The following is a 24691-nucleotide window of genomic DNA, read 5'->3' on the forward strand; positions in this document are numbered from 1 at the left end:
CAGAACCAGAGTATAACTTGCTTAAAATCAAACAGTGACAAAGTCAAGACCAGAACCTATATTTTCTAGGTGTTACTTTATGTAGGCTTCATCCTATCACTCTACATAAACATCTCTTAAAGACATTCCTTTTTAAAAAAAATTTTTTTCTAAAGACATTTTTAATGGGATCTTGCTTTCATAGCAGATGGCATTTGGAGAAGTTGATGAATCTTAATGTTAACCAGAGACATCAGGCTGATATTGCATAAAGCAAAGATGAGAGAGAACTTGTCCTATATCCTTTTAGAAACTTGTCCTACAGATTTACCCTTGTGAATGTGGCCAGCGTTTTTGGACACTTTATGACCTCACAGGCATTATTCACTGAGGAATAAGGAGATCTGGCATCCATTCAACAACTATTGCTTAAAAAATGACTATGGTCCAAGCACAAGTCTAGCGGCTGGGGTCACAGCAGTGAATAGGAACAGTTGGCCAGAAAGACAAACATGTGCGTGAATTCAGACAGTGGTAAATCCTAGGACAGAGACGCAATGGGGAATTGGGACAGTGAGTGCTGGGAACATAGGCTGGTCTGCGAGGGCCTCTCTGAGGAAGGACTGTTTGTCTCAAGGCTGATGTGCATCTTGAGGTAGATCTGGGGGAAGAAAAATTCCAGGGAGAGGACACGGCAAGTACAAGTCCATGAGACGGTGATGTGTGTGATGTTTCTAGAAACGGAGAGAAGGACAGTGTAGCTGTAGACGGTGAGTGAGGAGAGGAGCAGTCAGAGCTGTCGGCAGAAGCCAGTTCTCAGGGAGCCCTGTCGGCCAGGGCAAGGGACATGGGTATTGTTCTAAGTGCCATGCGGAGTCGGTGGAGGGTTTTCAGCCTGGGAGTGACGTCTTAATGGTATCTTTGTTTGCTTTATGGAAAATGGATTTTAGGGGGATAAGACTGAACCTATTCTGACCTGAAACTATTAAGAACGAGAGTATGCTTCCTGTTGCCCTGCTCACGTGGAAACCCAAAGGAGGAGTAGAATTAAAGAGATACAGGAAGTAGGGGCATAAGGAGACTCTGGTTCCCATGGGATTACAAAACCCAGTAGGGGGCAGCTCCTGGGGGGCTTCTGCATCTTTGTTTCCCCAGCGCTCAGTGCGTCACTTGGCACATAGGAGCTGCTCAACTTTCACTTATCCAGCAAATAAATATCAGGGCAGGAAGGCATCTTAAGAGCCATCTGGTCTACCTCTCTCCCATCAGATGCTTAAATTATCCCTCCGTCCCACAACCTCTTCCCAAAATGAGGCCACCTAGGAGTTGGCTAGCTGCTTAGCTGCTTCTCAAGGTGAACAGTGCTGAGCAGAGCTGGCTGGAGGAGAGGCAGAGGTGACTCAGTGTCACAGACTCTTTCTCCCAGGGCACTGTTGTGGTTCTGCCAAAGGAAATGGCAGAATCTAGACTTACGGGCTTTCCCAATCTCCAGTGACCAAACCCTTCATGGAGGCTGATCTGGTCAGTAAGCCATATGTGGCATCAGATTGTTCATCATAACAGATTTTGATGTCTCATGGAGGCACGTATGCACCTGTACAATTATATACTCACATACCCAGGTGGGAGAGATTAAACTTTCTATAGACAACTAGCTTCATGCAGCTTTCATATTATGTTGGTGTCCTGTAAATTTTGAGGACGGGCCATCGCTGCCTATGCACATTTCTGAGGTCTCGTTTGCTTGTTCAGTGCAGAAGGCCCAGAGATGCGTTGGCCCTGACTGTCAAAGTCAGAAGGTGGAGCCCAGGAATGGCAAAGGTAGGAAAGGAGATGGGAAGTGAGGGTAGCTGAAACCAGCATCATTTCCTTAGCTGTGTGTAATTGGATTCTCAAGGTATTTTATAATCACTTAAGTGCAAGGAGCAGATGAAAGGCTTCAGCACTGACCAAGAATGCAGGGTATGTGAGGTTCAACACCGGATGGCCCCTACGCAGTGTCTACTCTGGTGAGGGGAACAGCCCAGCAAGAATTCCAAACATCCTCCTAATCCCAGTGCTGACCCAGGCTGGCTGTGCAGGGAAGAATGTCTTGGCTCAAGAAGGGGAGGGGTCAGAACATTGGGGTGAGCCCAGTTTTCTTTGGGGGATGAGGAGTCTTCGCCTTTGCACCGATGCAGTGTTTATCATGGCAGAAGCCAGGAAGAGGTTCTCCGGTTTTATTTTCTTTTAGCTCAGACGTGGGGGAAAGCCAGGAGACAGTTCAGTTTGAATAGTGCTGTGCATACATTTAACTTGATTTGCAAATAATGCTGTTTAGCAGGGCTGGTGAAACACACATTCCCCCCCCCACCTTCATCAGTGTGCAGAGGACAGAACCTTTAACAAGATGCCAGGCCTTTGGAAATAAAGACAGAGAAGGGATACAAAATGTACAAAAGGAAGGCGCTATATATAAAAGACACTCTTTTCCATGCTCTAAGTCAGCTGGGCTCAGCCTAAACACAGGAGTGAAGATCATCCTAGGAAGGGCTGGCATAATCAAGAGCCACACGTATTGTTATTAGCTAAGCAGAGATGGTTGTAATGAAGGGCTCATGGCTCTTCTTTGTGTCTCTATTGTTTCTACAGCCCCTCCCGCCCCCCTGCAAACCAGGGGACACTGAGCACTTTTCATCTATTTCATACCTACGTTTTGAGTGGCTCCTGCAGGCCAGGCCCTGGGGGTAGGTGTTGGTTCAGCAGAAAGTAGGACCATGGTCCTCCCTCCTGGAGCCCAGTGGAAGGGAAACAAGAAAATGGGCAACTGGATCCAGAGGGAGTAGTAGACAGGGAATCCTGGGTGCCATGTGAGCAGCAAGAGGGTCTCTGGGTAAGACTTAGGGATCGGGGAAGGTTTCCTCTGGGGTGGAAGGGAAGAAGGGTGTGTGGGGAAGTACCCTGTCCACAGGCTGCTCCCTGGGACTCGGCCTGTCCCCGAGGAGTCACCGTCGAGGCTTGACACCCCACGCTGCTGGCCCTGCAGCTTCAGTCCACACTTCCTGGCCCCCCTGCACTTGGCTGGCTTGTCTTCGTGGCGCAGAGCCTGGTGAAAGGTTAATGGTAAGATAATGACCTTGGGCTTCCCAGTTGCCCTCGGGTCTTTCCCAGACATTTAGGTCCTGCAGTCAGGACCTTGGTGTGCCTCTTGTGGACCCATTTATCCATCTGAGGTCACGGCTGCTGCTGGCTCCTTAATTGTCACTCCCTTCCCTTTCCCCCACTGTACCCAGAGAGCCCCTTATTTAGCACTTTCAGAAATGCTTTATTTCCAACCAGAGAATTTAGACCCACACGTTCTGGAATTGCGTTTATCTCAGAGCACTTTGAAATTTGGTATTGCCGAGCAGAAAAGCCGGTGCTCCAAAATCTCGCCTCGTTCCGATCGCTTCCTGAGGTTCATGTTCCCTGGCACAATATATTCAAAATCTTTCATTTTCCCCTTTTCTGGGGAAGTTACTCCTTCCTTCGAGGCAGCTCTGGGAGACAACAGAGCCCTTCTGGTACAAGCCCCACAAAGTACAACTCTGCTACTCAACTTCATCATCTGTAAAATGGGGCCCCTTCATGTGTGGTTGTAGAGAGAAAGGGCAGGAATGAACACGGGTTGTTGCCCCACCCATGGGAAACATGTAATCATTGGGGGGATGATTATTATAATTGCTATCATTAATGGCTGTCCTATTTTTGTCACTTGCTTTTACATATTAGCCATTGAGCTGCTATGCAATGGGCAGGAACCGACGTGGTCTTCTGCATGGTGTACCTGGTACATGTTAAGTTCATTAATATGTGCAGGTGAGGGTTACCACCTGGTCCAGGCTTACACTTCTTAGCTGTCAGTGGATGTTTAGGGTAGAGATGGGGTGGGGGAGTTTAGACTTGATATGGGATTATGATCCAGTGTGTTCAGACGCAGTGTTTGATTCCAAGGATCCAGCCAACTCTTTCTTCTTCCCTGTGAAAAGCAGATATAACCATATCCACCTCCTGGGGTGGCTGTGAGGCTTAAATGAGATGATGTGTGCGAAAGAGTCAGTACCTCCCCTGGGGCCTCCCGCCCCAGCCAGAGCCCACGCACTGTTCCTCCCTCCCTTCCCGATATTGAAATGGATTTTAAATGGGCATAAAAAGAAGATGGTCTTAAGTGGAAAGCCAGGAAGTGTGAAAGGGTGGACAGCTTGGGATCGGCAGGGTCATTCAGAGGAGCACCACAAAGAAATCATTTCCTGATCCTTGGCCTGACCGGGTGCCCCAGAGGTTCGAGCAGCCGGCAGTGCTCAGGGCAGAGTGGCCTGTGTTCGGAATCTCACCATCTCCAAATAGCGAGGGCCTTCCCGCTGGGAGCTACTGAGTCCCTGAGTCTGCAGTCACTATGGTCACCAGCGCCACACACTAGGATAATCCATCTGCATTTCCCTGACTCCGGAACATAGAGTAGCTCATTCGTGGGCGCAGACGCTGTATGAGCAGGTGGCGTGAAGAAACTGAGGCTCAGTGAATCCCGTGAATTCACAAAAACCACTGGGGCCTATACTTTTCTGTGTGTAATTTACAAAACAACAAATAGAGATAGAATGGTGGCCAATGGACCCATTTTCCAGCCAAAAGATTGGCTCCCACTCCTGGTTTTCTCAGTTCAAATCTGTGCCTTGGGCCAATTTCATTTTATTACATGCTATGGATTTTGGGGTTTTCTCAAAAATAATTGAAATTTTAAGCGTCAAATCTGTGATAGTCCAAGAAAGGCAACATAGATATTAAATACCAGAGCACCGTCTTGGACTGAACTCCTGGTGTGACATGGGGTGGAGTTTTGAGTAGGGGAGAAAGAGTCCTTTTAAATGCTAGCCTTTTGTTGCCAATGCCTGAAAGTAGGTGAAAGGTTTAGGACTTCACCATGTAAGAAACATAACTTTCAGACATTCCATTTGTGTGAGCTGCCGAGGAGACGGTATCATGTAGTACAGAGCAAAGGCCCTTTAGAATCAGAAAGCCTGGAGCTGGAGCCCTGGTGGCTCCACAGCTGTGACCTACGTTGGCAAGGTTATCGGGCGGTGTGAACTTCATGTCTGCCTGTGAAGTTGACTTGTATCAAGTACTGAGCTTTCCTTTGGTGACATGTCACTCTTCTGCTTGAGCCCTTCAGGGACTCATGACCACCTGCACAGGGTCATGTCTGAGGTCCAGGAGATCCTCCCAGGGGGACGCTGCCTGTGCCAGCAGCCTCATCTCTCCTCCCCGTCTGGGGCACCCCAGACTCTGGGCAGTGTGTCTCACCTTGGTGTGTCTGTTCCTGCTCTGCTACCTCTACCCCCAGAGATGCCCATCGCCTCCTCACAGCTCTTTGCTGGACTGATTCTCGCTCTTCCTTTAATATTAGCTCAGAATCTCCCGTCCTCCAAGAAGCATCCCTGCTTCTCACTTTCCCCACCAAAGCCAAGCTGTGCCTGTTGTTTCCCTTTTCTACATAACTCCCAGCCCTTGCCTCCATCCTCCCATTTCCCTCACCGAATGACAATCGTTTGATAACACATCTGCCTTCTCCCTGGACCATCAGTTCCTTGAACAGTATTTGACACATGGTACTAGGCATTAGGCATTCAACTAATGTTTGTTGAATGAATGAAAGAAAACACAGAGGAGGTGCCAAGGAAGCTATTTTATTTCCCTTATCCCAGAGCACTTTGTGCAGCTACAACAGTCAGAAGTTGTTTTTGCATTCTTTGTTTTTTTCTTCAGGGATGTGATTCTAACCTGGGGGTAAGCAAAGAAGATTAAGTACTTATGAGGATGGGGGCTGAGAGGGAGCATATCAGCTGTAGATGTTCACTTTATAAATCAATACGTGAGACAAACTGTAGCAGCATCAGGGGGAGACTAGAATTGTGTGGCTACAGGGAGGAGGGCCTGGCTCACGTCTTCCCTATCCTCTGATTAGCAGAAAGCAGGCTCACATGGAACTGAGCCTACCAAGGAACTGTGGGAAGCACAGCGGGACCCGTGGGCACACTGCACCAGCATCGTCCGTGGCTATGGAGTGTTTGATAATAAGGCAAAATCCTTTCAATTAGAAACTGCTGTTGTGATTCACAGCTTCTGTTTTCATTTTATTTTCAAGGGTCTGCTCTACACGTCTCCCTGGCTCTGTCTTGGGGAATCCGTTCCTCTTCCGTTTGTTTGTTACGTTTTTGAAACGTTTGTATTCCTCTTGAACCGCTGTAGTTTATACAAAAATTTACGATCACGCAGTGCCTTGCAGTTTCTACTGTATGCACGCAATCTCATTTACTCTTCACATCTTTGAGGCCCAGAGAAGCTAAACAGTCTGCACAGGGGCACACAGAAAGTGGTAGGTCCAGAAGCCAAGTTCTTCATCCCAGGTTTTCCTACTTAAACTGGCTGTATTTTCCATTATATTCGGTCACCTCCCTTCCAATCATAGCTACCATTTATGGATTACTTATAATGTGCCCAGGCTTAGTTAAAATGTATCATTTAATCCTCACAGTAGAAGTATTATCCCCATTTTGCCAACCAGGAAACTAAGATCTAGACAAATTAAAAACTTTCCCAAGGGCTTCCCTGGTGGCACAGTGGTTGAGAGTCCGCCTGCCGGTGCAGGGGACACGGGTTCGTGCCCCGGTCCGGGAAGATCCCACATGCCGCGGAGCGGCTGGGCCCGTGAGCCATGGCTGCTGAGCCTGTGCGTCCGGAGCCTGTGCTCCGCAATGGGAGAGGCCACGGTGGTGAGAGGCCTGCGTACCACAAAAAAAAAAAAAAAAAAAAAACTTTCCCAAGATCATTTAGCTTATGAATAGCCAAGGTAAGGTTGGGACCCAGGTTTGGCTGGGTCTAAAGCTGCTTAACCACTAAGCTTTTAATCATTAAGCTCTTAACCACCGTGCCAGTGGTTCTCAGAATTTAGGGTGTATCTTAATTATCTGGAGGGCTTGTTAAAACGCAGAATTCTGGGCCCTTCCCCCAGGGTTTCTGATTCAGCAGGCCTGGGTGAGGCTGAGAATGTACATTTCTACCAATTTTCCAGATGATGCTACTAGTTGGAAGAGTGTACTTTGAGGACCCCAGTGCTAATGCCACATCGCCCTCCACCCATATGCTGGTTGCACTGAATTGCTTTCAGCCCCCCCCAAAAAGTTTCATATGGAGGGGAAGGGCTTTAATTATGCATTATTGTATGGCCCATTTTAAATGGGGTGTATCCCGTACATTATTCACTACAAATTTAAGGTTGTTGTAGTGAATTATTTCGGCCGTAGAACGGGTTTGGTTTCTAGGTTAAATACAGGGTCATGTTATTTTTATTGCATTTTTCATTGAAGTAGTTTATGGAAACTGTTCTGTCTTCTGTGTCATCACCTATACAGCGGGGGACTTAATGGCCATCTGAAAAGGGTAACAAAACCATTATTAATAAAGCTGAAAGTTCTCTGAGATTAGTTGCCTCCCTCATCTACTTACCTTCTTGCTTAGGATCTCATATGTTTGTTGTTTCTTTTTTTTAAGAAGTTTATGATTTTGATGTGATCTATATTTCTAAGCTTAAGTCATAGGGAAGAATTAGTCTCTAAAAAGACTGTCCCCCTCACTTGACCTGTCGTCTCCCCATCTTTTTCCCCAGTCCCTATCCACTGGTTACCACCAACCTGTTCTCCATCTCTGTAATTATGTTATTTCATGAACACTATAAATGGACTAATTCAGAATATGTCGTTTTGGGATTGGCTTTTTCACTTAGGATAATTTTCTTGAGGTTGTTGTGTGTATCAGTAGTTCATTTCCTTTTATTGCTAAGAAGTATTCTAAGCTATACATGTACCACAGTTGGTTGAATGATTCACCCATTGAAGGATATTTGGATAGTTTCCAGTTTGGGGCTATTAAGGATAAAGCTGCTGTGAACATTTGTGGACAAGTTTCTGCGTGAAAATAAGTTTTCATTTCTCTGGGATAAATGCCCAAGGGTGCAATTGCTGGGTGCTAAGCCCACTTTTAGTTCTAAAAGAAACTGCCAAACCATTTTCCAATGTGGCCGCCCCATTTTACCATCCCACCAGCAATATACAAGTGTTCCAATGTCTCTGCAGCCACATCAGCACGTGTTGTCATGTGTCCTTTTGATTATAGCCATCCTACTTGCTGTAAAGTGATATTTTGTTGTTTTGATTTGCATTTCCCTAAAGACTAATGGTTAAGTATCTTTTCATGTGCTTATTGGCACTTTGTATATTTTCTTTGGAACAATGTCTGTTCACATCCTTTGCCTGTTTTTATAAATTTATTTATTTTGACTGCGTTGGGTCTTTGTTGCTGTGTGCAGGCTTTTCTCTAGTTGCGGTGAGCGGGGGCTACTCTTCGTTGCAGTGCACGGGCTTCTCATTGTGGTGACTTCTCTTGTGGAGCATGGGCTCTAGGCACGTGGGCTCAGTAGTTGTGGCTCGTGGGCTTAGTTGTTCTGCGGCATGTGGGATCTTCCTGGACCAGGGCTCGAACCCGTGTTCCCTGCATTGGCAGGCGGATTCTTAACCACTGTGCCACCAGAGAAGCCCCCGTTTGCCTGTTTTTAAATTGGATTATTTGTCTTTTGATTGTTGGGTTGTAAGAGTTCTTTACCTTTTCTGGATAAAAGTCCCTTGTCAGATTTATGATTTGCAAATATTTTCTCTCTCCTATAGGTTGTATTTTCACTTTCTCTATAGGAGCTGGGGGTAGAGGGAGACCGGTCTTCTCAGCTGTACTCACCTATGTTAGAACTTCTATTAGGCAGAGCTGATGGGGGTTGGTGATGGAACAGATCTCGGCTCAGAGGCTCCAGACATTCTCAGTTCTTGCTGAGATTTGGTAGATTTTCTTGAACGAATGTTTTTCCGTTTGTCATCATGACCTTAGGACAATTTCCAGAAACTTTCAATGAATGCTCTTATAATTTGTACCTGTTAAATTGTTTTGCTGGGAAGAGTGTCCTCAGAATTCCTTAGTGTGTCATTCTGGAAGGCCAGGCTTCCACAGTGTACTTAATACAAATGCCCTCAGGAGATGTTACACCTGAAGTCCTCATCAGTCTTTTCTAGTTATCCGATGAGTCTTTGGTAGATCTAGCAGCTGAAGAAGCATCTTCTCTACACAACATCTGCAAGACTAGAACAGTGCCTGGAACATAGTATTTCTTAAAAGAATGATTGAATAAATGAACAAATTTAAGCGCCTAGAAGGAGGTAGACGTGGGGCGTGGGAGAACATCAGAGAGCTGAGTGGTAGGGTACCAAATACATACGTGATTCAATTAGAAAGATTGTCCTCTTTGCAGGCATCATTACTTCTTCCATTGTAGTACACAGTAATTCATAGGCTCACTGTCACTAGAGCCCAAGAATGAGGCTGGTTCATGGGTTGAGCATGATTAGAAATCCAAAAATCATTGTTTCAGGTTATGAGTGATTATGTTTCTGTATGTCTTTGTGTGTCAGTATAAATACACACATTACACATTGTGTACACGAGCAGATTTCTGTAGACACATATACACACATACATACATACCTACAGTAGTTATGGAAACTTTTGGAGCAGTGGGATACACTCAAAGGGACATTCTTCTTTCTTACCTAAAAATGATAACATAAAGAATGGAATGTTCAAAACCATCTTTAGGCATCTTGTCCAACTGACTCATTTTGCAGATGAGGAAACTGAGGCCCAGAGAGCCCATCATTTTGTTCTTAATCTCACAGCTTACCTAGTGGGTTCCTGATTCCAGCAAGAATGATTGTCCCCCATCTTCTGTTACCTATTACGTGAATGAACACAAGTTTCAATCATGAAGCTTTATTCACTACATCAGCAAATCTTCCTATACAACCACTTAAAAATCAACAGCTTGAATAATTGTCATTTGAATTTTTCCTACAAGTTTTCTGCCTTTCCTCTTGCCCACTCCTTCCCTAAAGTAAAATTTGCAACTGGCAACTTTGAAACTTGCTACAATCCAGCACATTAATAGGGTTTTACATTTTAGCAGCCTAATGATAAGGAGGTGGGGCCTTCTGTTCTGGCCCCTCAGGGCTTTCTATTCTGGGCATTTATTAAACTTTGCTGTAGCCTCAAGTATATTTGACCTTTTTATATTAAAAAAAGTTTCAGTTTAAACTTTATACATATATATTTTGTGTATGTACGTATTTCACTCTTCTCCACTGATTAGGTAGATATTCAGACATTATCAACAGTTGAACTTGAAGATACTTGTCAATTATTTCCCTATGTTTGGTAAGGAAGAGAAGCCATTACTATCATAATTTATTATTATTTTCATTTAGCTAGATTTGAGCCCTCTTAAAAATGTTTTCTACTTTGAGGTCTATTTTGCAGTTTAATTAATGTAGCAAGGGTTTTTTTTTTTTCTTTTTTTTTTTTTTAATTTTACTCTCAATGGAGATAATCCATTCACGGTGACCTTTCCTTGTGCAAATTAGTTGTACACGCTTGTTTAAGTAAATGGTCCTTTGCATGATGTCTCTTCTTAATGATGGGTTTATAATCGAAAATTGGCTTATTCACATATGCCTACTTTGTGTGAGAATATAAAAATAGATGTGGACTTGAAAAATATAAATGTATATATCAGTATCCCCAAAAGAGGAGGGAAGAATCCAATGCCTTCAGGCTATGATTAAATTAGACTATTAGAGTCAGAAAGTGCTGGTGACATATGCTACTGTCAAAGTCACCTGTCTGCCGAGCCTGGGAGGCTCTTGAAAAAGGAGAGTGATTTCATCCTGGCTCTGAGAAACTGGGCCTTCACAGGACCTGAGCCATCTCCAGTTTCCCAAGTTTTCTTAAGTTCCAAATGAAATTTCAGCTGTGTGTTTAGGAATGTATTTGTGGAAATCATTTTTATTTATATTCATTTATTTATTTTTAACAGATTTCTAGTTTAATTAATTAATTTGGCCATGCTGTGCGGCCCGTGGGATCTGAGTTCCTTGACCAGGGATTGAACTCGTGTACCCTACATTGGGAGTGCAGAGTCTTAAGCACTGGACTGCCAGGGAAGTCCCTGGAAATCATTTTTAAAGTGCTAGCCCTGAATAAAATGAGATGCTTGTTACCTTTCCTGTACTTCACCGGTATAAAGAGACAGGTGACATTCATATTACATTTTGCATTTTTTCACGTGTAGAAACAGTGTGATACAACTAAATGGTGTTTGAGGAAAGAATCATCTCTTCTGCTGCCCAGGTTCCCACAGGCCCCACCGTTTTGGGTTTTTTTTTTGTTTTTTTTTTTTTTCCTGTTATTCCTCTTTCCCCATTTCTTGGGCTGGCTCCTTCTCTCTCACCTCCATGCCAACCATTCTTTTTTTTTTTTTTTTTTTTTTTTTTTTGCGGTACGCGGGCCTCTCACTGTTGTGGCCCCTCCCGTTGCGGAGCACAGGCTCCGGATGCGCAGGCTCAGCGGCCATGGCTCACCGGCCCAGCCGCTCCGCGGCATGTGGGATCTTCCCGGACCGGGGCACAAACCTGTGTCCCCTGCATCGGCAGGCAGAGTCTCACCCACTGCACCACCAGGGGAGCCCCATGCCAACCATTCTTATACAGGAGTGTTTGTCTGGGGTGACCAAATGTTTGTTCTTGGTTAAAAGTAGAAACTCCGCCATGAAGGAGAAACTAAATGTTTTGTGCTTGGAATGGAGGTTTCCTGAGTAGGTTTTAGTAGCATGGGTTCATGGGGTAGGAAACAAGAGCAGCCTTCGTTTTACTGAATGACATGGCATTAAAAAAGAACAACTAGCGGTGAGTACTTTCTAAGCTTATGGGGGCAACCTATTTTTATCCGACACAAAAATCTGATTTGGGAAGCAAAGGCTGGGCAAGCCAAAATTTTGCTGGGACCATCAGACTTGTCTTTTACGTACTGTTTGCAAAAGGCCCTAATTGCTTTGTCCAATGTGATGGTTCACATTTCTTCTCCTTCATGCAACAACCCTGCCCACCTCCCGCCCTGGAAAAGTGAGACTTGCCTGTGTATCACCCGAGTTGCTCTGGGTAATTTCTGGCAGGTGTGCACCCACCCCAGGTGTGTTGATTCATCCCTCCCCCCGACCGTCTCCCCTGCCCCATTCCTAACGCGTCTTTGTTTGCTGATGGCCCCTCCTCTTTTTCTAGGTATGATTATCGGGAAATGCTGCACAATGCCACTTTCTGTCTGGTTCCTCGTGGTCGCAGGCTTGGGTCTTTCAGGTTCCTGGAGGCTCTGCAGGTAAGAGACCCTGATCCTCCCCAGAACAGGGCTGAGGACTCAACGTCAGACTGGGGCGGAGTTTAACCGCAGCACTTCTCCTGGGGTCTAAGCCGAATGTGTGGTTTGCCTTGAACACCTGAAATCTTTTTTCCCAAGAAAACCTGCAACAATTTTATGAGTGGGGGGAGCGGGGGGAGGATTTACTCCCTGCCTTTGGACATGAGGAGATCCGACGGGAGTCTCAAGGGAGGGTGGGTTCTTCAGAGAAGTGTTTACAAACAGGCAGCCGACCTGGGCTCCACGGAGACTCAGCCCTCCTCCTGGAAGCCAGTCTCAAAGCAATGAAAATGGCTGATGGGTGGTATTTCCCAAGAGCAAAATCGTCGGTCCTGTCCCCATCTCAGTCGTCACTCAGTTCCTCTAAATGCTGAGCGTGGTACCCTGCAAGGTAGAGGCAGTCACTCAGCCCAGCTCCTCCCAGGCTCTGAAATTCAGAGGTTCTGGAGCTGCTGGGTCTCTGCTATTAACCTTCACTTTGCAGAAATGCCTTCACCTGCTGAGACAGTGCTCCACACTTCCCACCTGGAAGTTGCAACCAGCCTTCCTTGTTGGCGAGAAAGCATGCCCTCCCCCTCTCTCAGCTCCTGGACCCCTTGCTACCGTGTCCTTTCTTCCTCTGTCCTCTGCCCCGGCTGAACCTGTGCTTCTGTCGCAGTGCTTCTTAACGGCCAGCATTCTGTCGTGTCCTCTGACAGGAGAGCTTCCTTCTCTTGAAAGTCTTTTCTGGCACATTCTATGAAACATCCCATTCCTGACATTCCCCTAGCCTCTTGGGACGTCGCATGGAGCAAATTGTTCTCTGCTTTGGATTCTGAGTTATTTGCAACCAGAATTTTGTCATTAGCCTGGGGTTTCTCGGCTCTTAGGTCACTGTGTGGGTAGTAAATTGGTACGACAGAGGTTGGGATCCCTCCACACTGAAGGGAACAAAGTTCAGATGTTTACATGGCTAGGGAAAGGTGAGCACCCTGTAACAGTTTAGTCCACAAAACGCTTTATCAGGAATGCCGAGCTGTTCTTTGTTGCTCAGGACATTGGGGTGAACCACTTTGCAAGTGGGCTGTGGCAGTTATACTGACAAGGCTGTTCATGTTCAAGGTGGGGTTTATGCTAGGATTTTATTGGTGAACGATTTTGTTACGTCAATAAAACTTCTTCAACGGAGGCCAGTTGCCTCCATAGAGGTAAGGTCAGCCAAACCATGTACAAGAATAGAAATGGGGCTTCCTTGGTGGTGCAGTGGTTGAGAGTCCGCCTGCCGATGCAGGGGACACGGGTTCATGCCCTGGTCTGGGGGGATCCCACATGCCGTGGAGCGGCTGGGCCCGTGAGCCATGGCCGCTGAGCCTGCGCGTCTGGAGCCTGTGCTCCGCAACGGGAGAGGCCACAACAGTGAGAGGCCCGTGTACCGCAAAAAAAAAAAAAAAAAAAAAAAAAGAATAGAAATGGGGTTTTCGCATTCTAGGGCAAGACTTGCAAATAGTAAAATCTCAGCTGGATACAGACAGACTTCATGTGACTTGATAATTCATAAAAGCCCACTTTTCTTCTGACCTCAGCAGTCCAGGATTCATGCCAGTAATTGAATTTGTACCAATTTCACCTCTGATTGGAAGGGTTCCTGCTGCCATATTCCTTACACTCACGAAGTCCCCTTCTTTGCACAGGCTGCCTGTGTCCCTGTGATGCTCAGCAATGGATGGGAGTTGCCATTCTCTGAAGTGATTAATTGGAACCAAGCTGCCGTCATAGGTGATGAGAGATTGTTATTACAGGTAAGGAAGGGGTGGTGGTGGCCTTCAACAGATCAGTGGATTATTGTTGCCCCTGTCCAAACTTTCAAAGAAGATGAATCCACAAGGTCAGCTCTGTAAAAGAAATTTTATCAGGAGAAAATTGCCTGTGTCATGGTGAATATGAAGTCATTTAACATGACATCGTTCACTTCCCAACACACAATCTGCTCAGGTCCAGGGAATATATTCAGAGAAGGAGAAGTTGCAGGTAGACCATACTGAACTTTGATACTGAGAAGAGGTGTGTATCTACCCCCCCTCAATATTCAAAATGTTTAGAAATTATACCAGAGAGTTTTTGTACCATCCTGTCGCCACTTTGTACTCCTTTCCCAATTCCGTATCTGCCTTCAGATTAATTTTCAGAAAGAGAGAGGTCTCTAGGGCTGATTCTTATAATTAGTGTTATCATTGCTCAAATGATCTAGTCTGGGTACGTGAGTGAGTGTTACCTTTAAGATGTATATTTAAAAGAGCAGCCTCAAATGAAAATGTATGTTTTTTAAAATGTATTTTTGGCCATTTAGATTTTTCCCATTTAATTTTATTGTTGTAAGAACATGTAATATGAAATCTACTCGTTTAACAAATTTTGACATGTACTCATGGTTGAGTGTAGGTACAATGTGCTACAGCAGGTCTCGAAAGCTTATTCAGCTTGCTTAACTGAAGCTTTATGCCCACTTACTAGTAATTTCTCACTTCCCGTCCCCCAACCCCTGGTCACCACCATTCTACTCTTTAATTCTATGAATTTGATTATTTTAGATATCTCTTATAAGTGGACTCATGAATTATTTGTCTTTCTGTGACTGGTTTATTTCACTTAGTATAATGTCCTCAAGGTTCATCCATGTTGTCTTCTATTGCAGAATTAAGGCTTACTAATTATTAAAATATCCGTATTGCCCAACGTGATCCACAGATTGAAGGCAATTTCTGCCAAAATCCTAATGGCATTTGTTTTTTACAGAAATAGAAAAACAGCTCTAAAATCCATATGGAGCCAGAAAAGATCCCAAATAGCCAAATCAATCTTGAGGAAAAAGAACAAAACCAAGGCATTATAGTCCCTAATTTCAAAATATATTATAAAGCTCCAGTCATCAAAACAGTATGGTACCGGCATAAAGACAGATATATAGACTAATGGACCAGAATACAGAGCTAAGAAATAAATCCACACATATACATCAACCAATCTTCCACAAGGATGCCTAATAAAAGTTTAAACTTCTCAAGAGCTGCCTGGGAAGGTGAATATGATACTCACAGAAAAATACTGGGGCAGGAATAGTCAGTCACTGAGGATTTCTAAAGACCCTTTGTGCAAAAATGTTTTAGCTTCAAACATAAATTGCCATACTCTTTTTTCTAAAATGATGGAATATTTAAATGCTTTTATTTCATGGCATTGTACTTTATCTTGAACTACTACAAATATTTGTAAAATGATATTTTTTAATGTCCTTTTTTCGATATTCAGGAAATTCAGTTTCTAACTCTATCATTGATTCTACTTCTGTGCTGCTGGCCAGTCTGCTAACTGGCTGGTGAAATAACTCAGTACTCTCCCTAAAGTAACAGTGGAATATCTGTAACCAAGAAGGCCATGAATTAGTCAAGCCAAGCTGAATGCAGCTCTTAAAACATGCCTTGTGTCTGGTACTCAGATCTGTGATTTCCAAGGCCCCTGGGATCTCAGAAGCAAGAGGAGGACACGTGATCTAGTAGAGTTCTCCCCACACAGAGATGATGTGTGCCTAAAATATTCACTCATGACAGGCCAAACAAAAGTGATAGATGTGGTTCTTTTCCATGTTGCCTTTTTCCTTCCTCTTATGATTTTTAAAAAATAATGCATGCTTATTAAAGGAAATTTAGGAAAGAAAGGGAATAGAAGATACCAGCCATAATTTCTCCATTTATGTACCAGTGCTCCTGTGAATTTGATGTGACTAAGTTGGGAGTTTGTCTTTGAGAACAGAGTGTGTTCCAGGATACTGAATTGTGGTTGTCTGGTCTTTACCATTTCAGCAGAGTTGATTCCCCAGAAGCATTTCACCTTCTGAGGCAACATTTTGGCTTGATGCTGGAGATTTTGTTTTTCTTTCTGCACCTACTCAAACTTGCTGGCGTTTTCCTCTCTCATATGCAGTCTGTCTTTGCACAGCTGCCTCCATATTGAATGATGACTGCACTGTCATTGACAGTGGTTTTAAAGAACTGGCACCCAGCCCAAATATCTGCTCTGCAAAATGTTTTTGTTATGTTACCATTTTTCATTTCCTGTTTTAGAACAGCACAGGTATTTTTATTTGCATATATTCTTGTCATGTCACCAAGAGAGCTTACTGTTGCTTTCCTATATCTATCTTGGTAGATTCCATTAGTTCCGTTACCATGCATGACCTTTTATTAAGACTTCACTGCAACTTTGAACAATCCGGCCAAATTGGAATTAATTTATCACTTTCCCATACCTGTCTCTCGGGACAAGCAGATTAAGAACTGGTAGCCAAATGCCATTAAAATTTGGAACTCTGTCTTTTTAATCAATTGGAATTATCTTCCAGAGCACTTGGAAGAGTGCTGTCAGACACTTGTATCATATGCACAAATGGGTAGGATATATTTCACTTGAGGTTGTAACATCAAGATGTGGCTAATAGAAGAGAGGGGTTGTCTTGGTAGGCTTATCTGTGCTATCCCTTTCTGCCTTCATAACCACAGCCTACTCAGTTTGCTGGAGAGCACATAGTGATGATAGCTTTTGACATTTTTCTGATGGACTGGTTCCTCATGATCATGATGAAACAGTCTACCTGTATGACTCTTAGAAAATACCACTGACATTCAGAAGAGGGCATGATTATGAAAATTGAGGAGGGTAATTTTTTTCTAGTCTTTCTTGGGCAATCTGAGTAATTTTCTCAGTAAATAAAAATAAATGTTCTTTGGCTTAGGAAGGATCCATGATCTGAATGGTTTCTCTACCTTCTTCAAGAATACTTTATTTCCACTTGACCTTGAGCTCTGGTTTCAGGCTAATGTTTCTCCTTTACCTGTTGCCTCCATGTTGCTTCAGTGTTGGGAATCCAGATACACACTTTGGGGCTGCAGATTTAGTATCTGCTTCTGGACATTGCCAAAGCAAGTGAACTTGTCCTTATGTAGATACTGTGAAGCAGTTCTGTGGCTTCCCGTAAGTGTGGTCTTGAATCAGAAAATATGCTCCTGGGCTTCCCTGTTGGCGCAGTGGTTAAGAGTCCGCCTGCTGATGCAGGGGACACGGGTTCGTGCCCCGGTCTGGGAAGATCCCACATGCCGCGGAGCGGCTGGGCCCGTGAGCCACGGCCGCTGAGCCTGCGCATCCGGAGCCTGTGCTCCACAACGGGAGAGGCCACAACAGTGAGAGGCCCGTGTACTGCAAAAAAAAAAAAAAAAAGCTCCTCTTCCTTCGCCACCACTGGAAATTCAGATGTAGTCTTAGTCACAATGCCATGGGTAACTTTCTTACTAAAGCAGCTAACGGAGCATTCCTGCTTTAGTCCAGGCTTGCATGCCTGTCTGATTAATTACACATTAGGGAGGCAAGCATGCAGAAAGAGGTGAGCACAAAAGGACAGTTGCTAATCACAAGGCATCTCCCCTAAGTATAGACTCCATAAATGAAATAGCCTTTGGGCTATAGGTGAAGATAGGGAGCAAACCAAGGAGACTCACCAGACACCCAGGAAGTACATTTCAGGGCTCCAGACCCAAGCAAGTTCACATGCAGACATTAAGCAATTGGTCTGTCTTTGAATATCATCACCCTTAAGTCAATAATAATAGTAGTGGTAATAATTACTTTGTTAATAAAGCTTCCCATGTGCTAGGCATTGTGCGAAGCACTTATGTGATCTTCATAACACCCTTATGATGTCAGTACTATATCCCCATCTTATAAGTGAAGAAATGAAATCTTTGAGAGATCATGTAACTTGTCCAAGGAAGCAGGGCCAGTAAATAAATGGCAGAGGCAAGACTCCCACTGTGGTCTAACTCCCATGTTCCTGTGCTTAACCACTGAGGTATACTGCTAGTGAAAATAATGATGTCCCTTTTGTGGCTTCAGATGGCCATGTTCAATTCCACTTCTATTTATTGAATAACTGCTACAGGCATACCTCGCTTATTTTATGCTTCGTAGATGCTTTTTTTTTTTTTTTTTAACAAATGGAAGGTTTGTGTCAACCCTGTGTTGTCAGATGATGGTTAGTGGGGTTTTTTTAGTAATAAGTATTTTTAACTAAGGTACTTACATTGTGTTTTTAGACATTATGCTATTGCATGCTTAATAAACTATAGTGTAAACATAACTTTTATATGCACTGGGAAACCAAACAAACTTTGTGTGACTCGCTTTATTGTGACATTTGTTTTATTGTGGTGGTCTGGAACTGAACACACAGTATCTCTGAGGTGTACCTATACATAAAAGCCACTCTCCTAGCTATAAAATGTGTAGCAGGATGGACAGGGCACAGATCCCCCCTTTAAAATTGTGCAGCCTGGTAGAGAGCAGTGCTGGTTAAACTTGTATGACAGATTGTGTTAGTTTGGGGTGAGTGCTGGAGCCAAAAAGAGAAGTCTGGGGAGCAGAAAGCTCTCAGGGAGAGGTAGGAGATACATGCACATAGAAATGACTACCCCAGCTGCATATTAAATGGAGAGACTCAGAGACCTTCCCTAAAAAGGCTTTTTGTAGATCATTTGTAGTCCCTGGCGTGGTGTGTCTTAGAAGTGCTTGGGGGGTGATGTCTCTCAGCCTTGCTGCAAGGCTGTAGCTCCTTCTCTGTAGAATTTGGCTGTCCATGGGCAGGATGAAGGATGTGTGGGAATCTGAGAAGAAAAAACAGCAAAGACTACTATAGGAACACCCTAAGCAACTGATAAGCTGCTACCAAATCTTAGAAGCGAGCTCTAACTCTCGTGCATTTGAGGTCCTTAAAGCTGATTCCCAGTAAGTGCTGTTTGTAGCTGACACCTCTGAAGGGCCTTTCAATTTAGGGGTTGGTGATTTTTAGTAGATCTGTATGCTAGAAGCTGAATGCGATGAAGAATAAAAGCCTAATCTAAGTGGGTTATTTTTTTATCAAATGGCATCTTACTGTTTTCCGGTTATAGTTATTATGTGTTCACCTTGTGTTACAGATTCCTTCTACAATCAGGTCTATTCATCAGGATAAAATCCTAGCACTTAGACAGCAGACACAATTCTTGTGGGAGGCTTATTTTTCTTCAGTTGAGAAGATTGTATTAACTACACTAGAGGTAAGTGAGACCACTTGGTTCTTGGTCTTGAATAAAGGTCCTTTATCTGTTTCTGTCAGCCTTCTCTTTTGCTGTTAGTGACGTGTAATTGGTCAAATGGGGCGAAACCGAACCTTCTATACTTGAATGTGTCAGTTAACCCCTTTTTACCTGCTCTGCCGCGCCCAAGCGAAGACCTCCATTCTTGACAAACTCCAATGAGGAAAGCTGACATAGGAGAAATTACACTCCTTGACACAGAGATGGGCTCTGTCTTACATCATTTCAGAGACAGGTAGCTAATGACTGTCCTCCTGTCATTCACACTCAGTGGCACCCTTTGAAGGCATATTTCTGGAGCCCACTTAGGAAACAGATAGTGACCAAGTAGGGGAAAATCTTCTCCCGTTCTAAACATATGAATAGTTTACTGGGTACTATAGTCCAATGGCATTAGGATACAGCCAAATTTATTCTCAAGACCTATGCAACCCAATGAGCATCATTGCTGCAAGGATGTGTTAAGAAGAAAATCAGGATTACACCCATCTGGTACAGAAAGTGTTAAACTTTACGAGATCAGAAACGATTCTAGACAGATGGGTGCCCATCTTCGAGTTGCCTTTTTTAAGGCAGGAGGAAAAAGGAAAGGGAAGCATGGAGGTGATTAAAACCTTTGGAAGTAGAGCAGATAGCATTGGCCTGAGGCTACACCAAAGTAGCACAAAGAGCTGAGAAAAGATTTCTGGATCTGCACGCTCATGAATTACAGGAGGGAGAGCAGAGGTCCTCAGGTGAAGCACAGCATCAAGGTGATTCTGAGGTGTCCGCCACGTGAAGTAGGGGCATTTGTGGCCTCACTTTTGAAATATTTTCTTTGGAAAAGTTATTACTGCTCCAGAAGCTAATGTAATTGGGAGTATACACTATGCTAAGTCTGAAAAATACCAAGAAAACTGAAGTCATCTTGTTTTGTGCCATTGCTGTTGTCTTGCCATCCTGGGTACCAGAGCCAACTCTGGTCATACCCCAGGCACACTGTGGGGCTTACCTACCCTGAGCCTAGCCTGGGCCTCCTGCTTTTGTGGGGCCAGGCTCTATCACAGTGTCCTCTTGTAAATGGGGTGTGTCGTTTTCATCCTGGAACTAATTGAAAAGGGCTGTTTAGGACCCAGGTCCCCCCATGAAAGGGGACAGGGTAGAATGCCTTCCAAGGGCTTCCTTATTACAAGCAAATTTCTCTTATTCCTCCAAAAGCACTCTCCTCAATGAAAATTGATTGGGTTTTTACTTCTGTACATAGCAGCAGATTTGAATATGTAATAAATTCAAACCTTTTCTTTGATCCTGTCTTCCGTCTAAGACCCTTCCTAGGCCCTTCTTAAGGAAAGTTGAATGTCACTTGTTTGGGGGTTTTGTTTGTTTGTTTGCTTTTTAGAATGAGTGCTTTTTATCATAGAAGTGCATATTCCTTTTAGAAAATAATAGAAAATACTTATAGCACAAAAATAAAATAATCTACCCATACAAATCACTATTGACATATATACACACACATAAACACATACATATTCATTTTTTTCTATGCAAGTGCATAAATATGTTGTCATTTTTAATTTAAAGAGGAGTCTTTCTATACTTAGTTTATAACCTGTTTTTTCTGCTTAATAATTATTCCTAGTATCTCATTAGATTTTTCTACAATTATTTTAATGGCTATATAATATTCCATTCATGATGTCACTTTATTCTGTTAAGTAATCCCCAGTTTGAGGCTATTAAAATTGTTTCTGGTTTTTCATTATTATATACATCATTGAAGCTAATAGCCTCAATGCCAAGTTGTTGTGCAGATTCAAGATTACTTCCTTAGGATAAATTCCTTGAATTCAAAGTCCTGGTTCAAACAATATGCCAAATGCTAAGATTTCGAATATGAACTGTCAATTTTCCTGCAATAGAATTCAACTAATTTATATTCCATCCAGCTTATATGAGAGAACCTATTTTAATTATATTTATTTTTTTCACTTTCACCATATTGGACATTATGTCCTTAAAAATGATAAATCATTATTTTCTTGAGATCTTAGTAAGAATGAATATTTTTTGTATGTTTCTTGCTCAGGCAGCTCACAAAGAAAGAAATAGAAATGGCCACAAGGTTGTCCCACTTTTCTCATTAATTTTTAAGAGCTTATTAGATTTTAAAAGATTAACCTTTGATTCTTTTGTAGCAAATATTTTCCCCCAATTTGTGGTAGGCTTTCTGTTTTGTTTATCATGGGGAATCTTTTCATCTGCAGCTTTTCCATTTGCTACTGTTTAGAAAGGACTTTTTGACCCATAATTTTATTTATGTGCAACACACATACACATTAGTATTTTCTAGTACTTTCATGGTTAAGTTTTTACATTTAACTGTTTAATCCAATTTACTTTTATATATGGTGTGTGTTGAAAAAGCTAAACTTTTTTTTTTTTGACAAATTTTCCTGCAGTTGCTCCAATACATTTCCTTTTTTTTTTTTTTTTTTTTTTGCCATACCACACAGCTTATGGGATCTTAGTTCCCAGACCAGGGATTGAATCCAGGCCCTCAGCAGTGAGAGCACAGAGTCCTAACCACTGGACTGCCAGGGAATTCCCCTGATATATTTCTTGAGTTATTCTTTCCTCAGTGTTTTCACATGCCACTTTTATGCATCTTTGGCCATACACCCAGACCACATTTTTTCACCCTATATTTCATCCCTAGTGAACCTCTATTTATTTAACCAATCTGCTATGGTTGACTATTAATGTTGTTTCTAATTATTTCTTTTTTAGAGATAGAGATATCTTTATCCAACCAATGCCCTTCTACATGTATCTTAGACTATGTCTTTATTTCTTTAGATGGAGTCCTTGAAATGAGATTACTCAACCCAAGAGTCCAGGCATGACTAAGACTCATGTTAGGTATTGCCAAATTACTCTTCAAAGAGGTTGAATCAATCTAGATTCTCACAGGCCATCTGGGGGACACCCTCTCTTACTGTATCCTTGTCAGCCTTCAGAATCATAATTAAAACACACACATACACAGCTTTGTTAATTCGCCAGATGAAAGATGGTATCTCATTAATTACATTTCTTTTGAATATGGTTTATTGCATAGCTCTGGTCTCTTGCCTATTAAGTTAGCAGTACTCAATTATCTTATAATAACAGTTGGATGTGTTATATTCATCAGCATAGGATCTTAAGTCAAGCTGCTTTCATCTCTGTGCCTGGAAAGCCGCCTTCCCCTTCGATTTGAGCCATGCAGTTCTTTAGAGACACAGTTTTTTTGGTTTGTTTTTTTTTTTTCTTAATAGATCTTTATTGGAGTATAATTGCTTCACAATACTGTGTTAGTTTCTGTTGTACAACAAAGTGAATCAGCCATACGCATACGTATGTCCCCATATCCCCTCCCTCTTGAGCCTCCCTCCCACCCTCCCTATCCCACCCCTCTAGGTCATCACAAAGCATCGAGCTAATCTCCCTGTGCTATGCGGCTGCTTCCCACTAGCTATCTGTTTTACATTTGGTAGTGTATATATGTCCATGCCACTCTCTCACTTTGTCCCAGCTTACCCTTCCCCCTCCCTGTGTCCTCAAGTCCATTCTCTACATCTGTGTCTTTATTCCTCTCCTGCCCCTAGGTTCTTCAGAACCATTTTTTTTTTTTAGATTCCATATATATGTGTTAGCATACGGTATTTGTTTTTCTCCTTCTGACTTACTTCACTCTGTATGACAGACTCAAGGTCCATCCACCTCACTACAAATAACTCAATTTCATTTCTTTTTATGGCTGAGTAATATTCCACTGTATACATCTGCCACATCTTCTTTAGCTATTCATCTATTGACGGACACTTAGATTGCGTCCATGTCCTGGCTATTGTAAATAGTGCTGCAGTGAACATTGTGCTACATGTCTCTCTCTCTCTCTCTCTCTTTTTTTTTTAATTTTTTAATTTAATTTTATTTATTTTTTTTATACAGCAGGTTCTTATTAGTTAACCACTGTATACATATTAGTGTATATATGTCAATCCCACTCTCACAATTCATCCCACCACACCCCTCCGCCACTTTCCCACCTTGGTGTTCATACGTTTGTTCTCTACCTCTGTGTCTCTATTTCTGCCCTGCAAACCGGTTCATCTGTACCATTTTTCTAGGTTCCACATGTATGCATTAATATACGATATTTGTTTTTCTCTTTCTGACTTACTTCACTCTGTATGACAGTCTCTAGATCAATCCACGTCTCTACAAATGACCCAATTTTGTTCCTTTTTATGGCTGAGTAATATTCCATTGTATATATGCACCACATCTTCTTTATCCATTCGTCTGTCAGTGGACATTTAAGTTGCTTCCATGACCTGGCTATTGTGAATAGGGCTGCAATGAACATTGGGGTGCATGTGTCTTTTTGAATTATGGTTTTCTCTGGGTATATGCCCAGTAGTGGGATTGCTGGGTCATATGGTAATTGTATTTTTAGTTTTTTAAGGAACCTCCATACTGTTCTACATAGTGGCTGTATCAATTTACATTTCCACCAACACTGCAGGAGGGTTCCCTTTTCTCCACACCTTCTCCAGCATTTGTTGTTTCTAGATTTTCTGAGGATGCCCATTCTAACTGGTGTGAGGTGATACCTCATTGTAGTTTTGGTTTGCATTTCTCTAATAATTAGTGATGTTGAGCAGCTTTTCATGTGCTTCTTGGCCATCTGCATGTCTTCTTTGGAGAAATGTCTATTTAGGTCTTCTGCCCATTTATGATTGGGTTGTTCGTTTTTTTAATATTGAGCTGCATGAGCTGCTTATATATTTTAGAGATTAATCCTTTGTCAGTTGATTCGCTTGCAAATATCTTCTCCCATTCTGAGGGTTGTCTTTTTGTCTTGTTTGTAGTTTCCTTTGCTTTGCAAAAGCTTTTAAGTTTCATTAGGTCCCATTTGTTTATTTTTGTTTTATTTCCATTACTCTAGGAGGTGGATCAAAAAAGATCTTGCTGTGATTTATGTCAAAGAGTGTTCTTCCTATATTTTCCTCTAAGAGTTTTATAGTGTCCAGTCTTACATTAGGTCTCTAATCCATTTTGAGTTTATTTCTGTGTATGGTGTTAGGGTGTGTTCTAATTTCATTCTTTTACATGTAGCTGTCCAGTTTTCCCAGCAGCAGTTATTGAAGAGGCTGTCTTTTTTCCATTGT

The 24691-nt window shown here is 42.8% G+C and overlaps 1 protein-coding gene across 1 annotated transcript in view; it reads left to right on the top strand.

Annotated features, from left to right (window-relative positions):
- EXT1 (exostosin glycosyltransferase 1) overlaps positions 1-24691 on the top strand; it is a 312007-nt gene that overhangs the window by 248664 nt on the left and 38652 nt on the right. Inside the window, exons 2-4 of the mRNA XM_082601832.1 lie at positions 12204-12297; positions 14007-14114; positions 19335-19454. Of these exons, the coding sequence (XP_082457958.1) occupies positions 12204-12297; positions 14007-14114; positions 19335-19454 (322 nt within the window). The remainder of the gene's footprint in view (positions 1-12203; positions 12298-14006; positions 14115-19334; positions 19455-24691) is intronic.

This window comes from Mesoplodon mirus (genome assembly GCF_964341445.2).
Source record: "Mesoplodon mirus genome assembly, chromosome: 16".
Taxonomy (NCBI): domain Eukaryota; kingdom Metazoa; phylum Chordata; class Mammalia; order Artiodactyla; family Ziphiidae; genus Mesoplodon; species Mesoplodon mirus.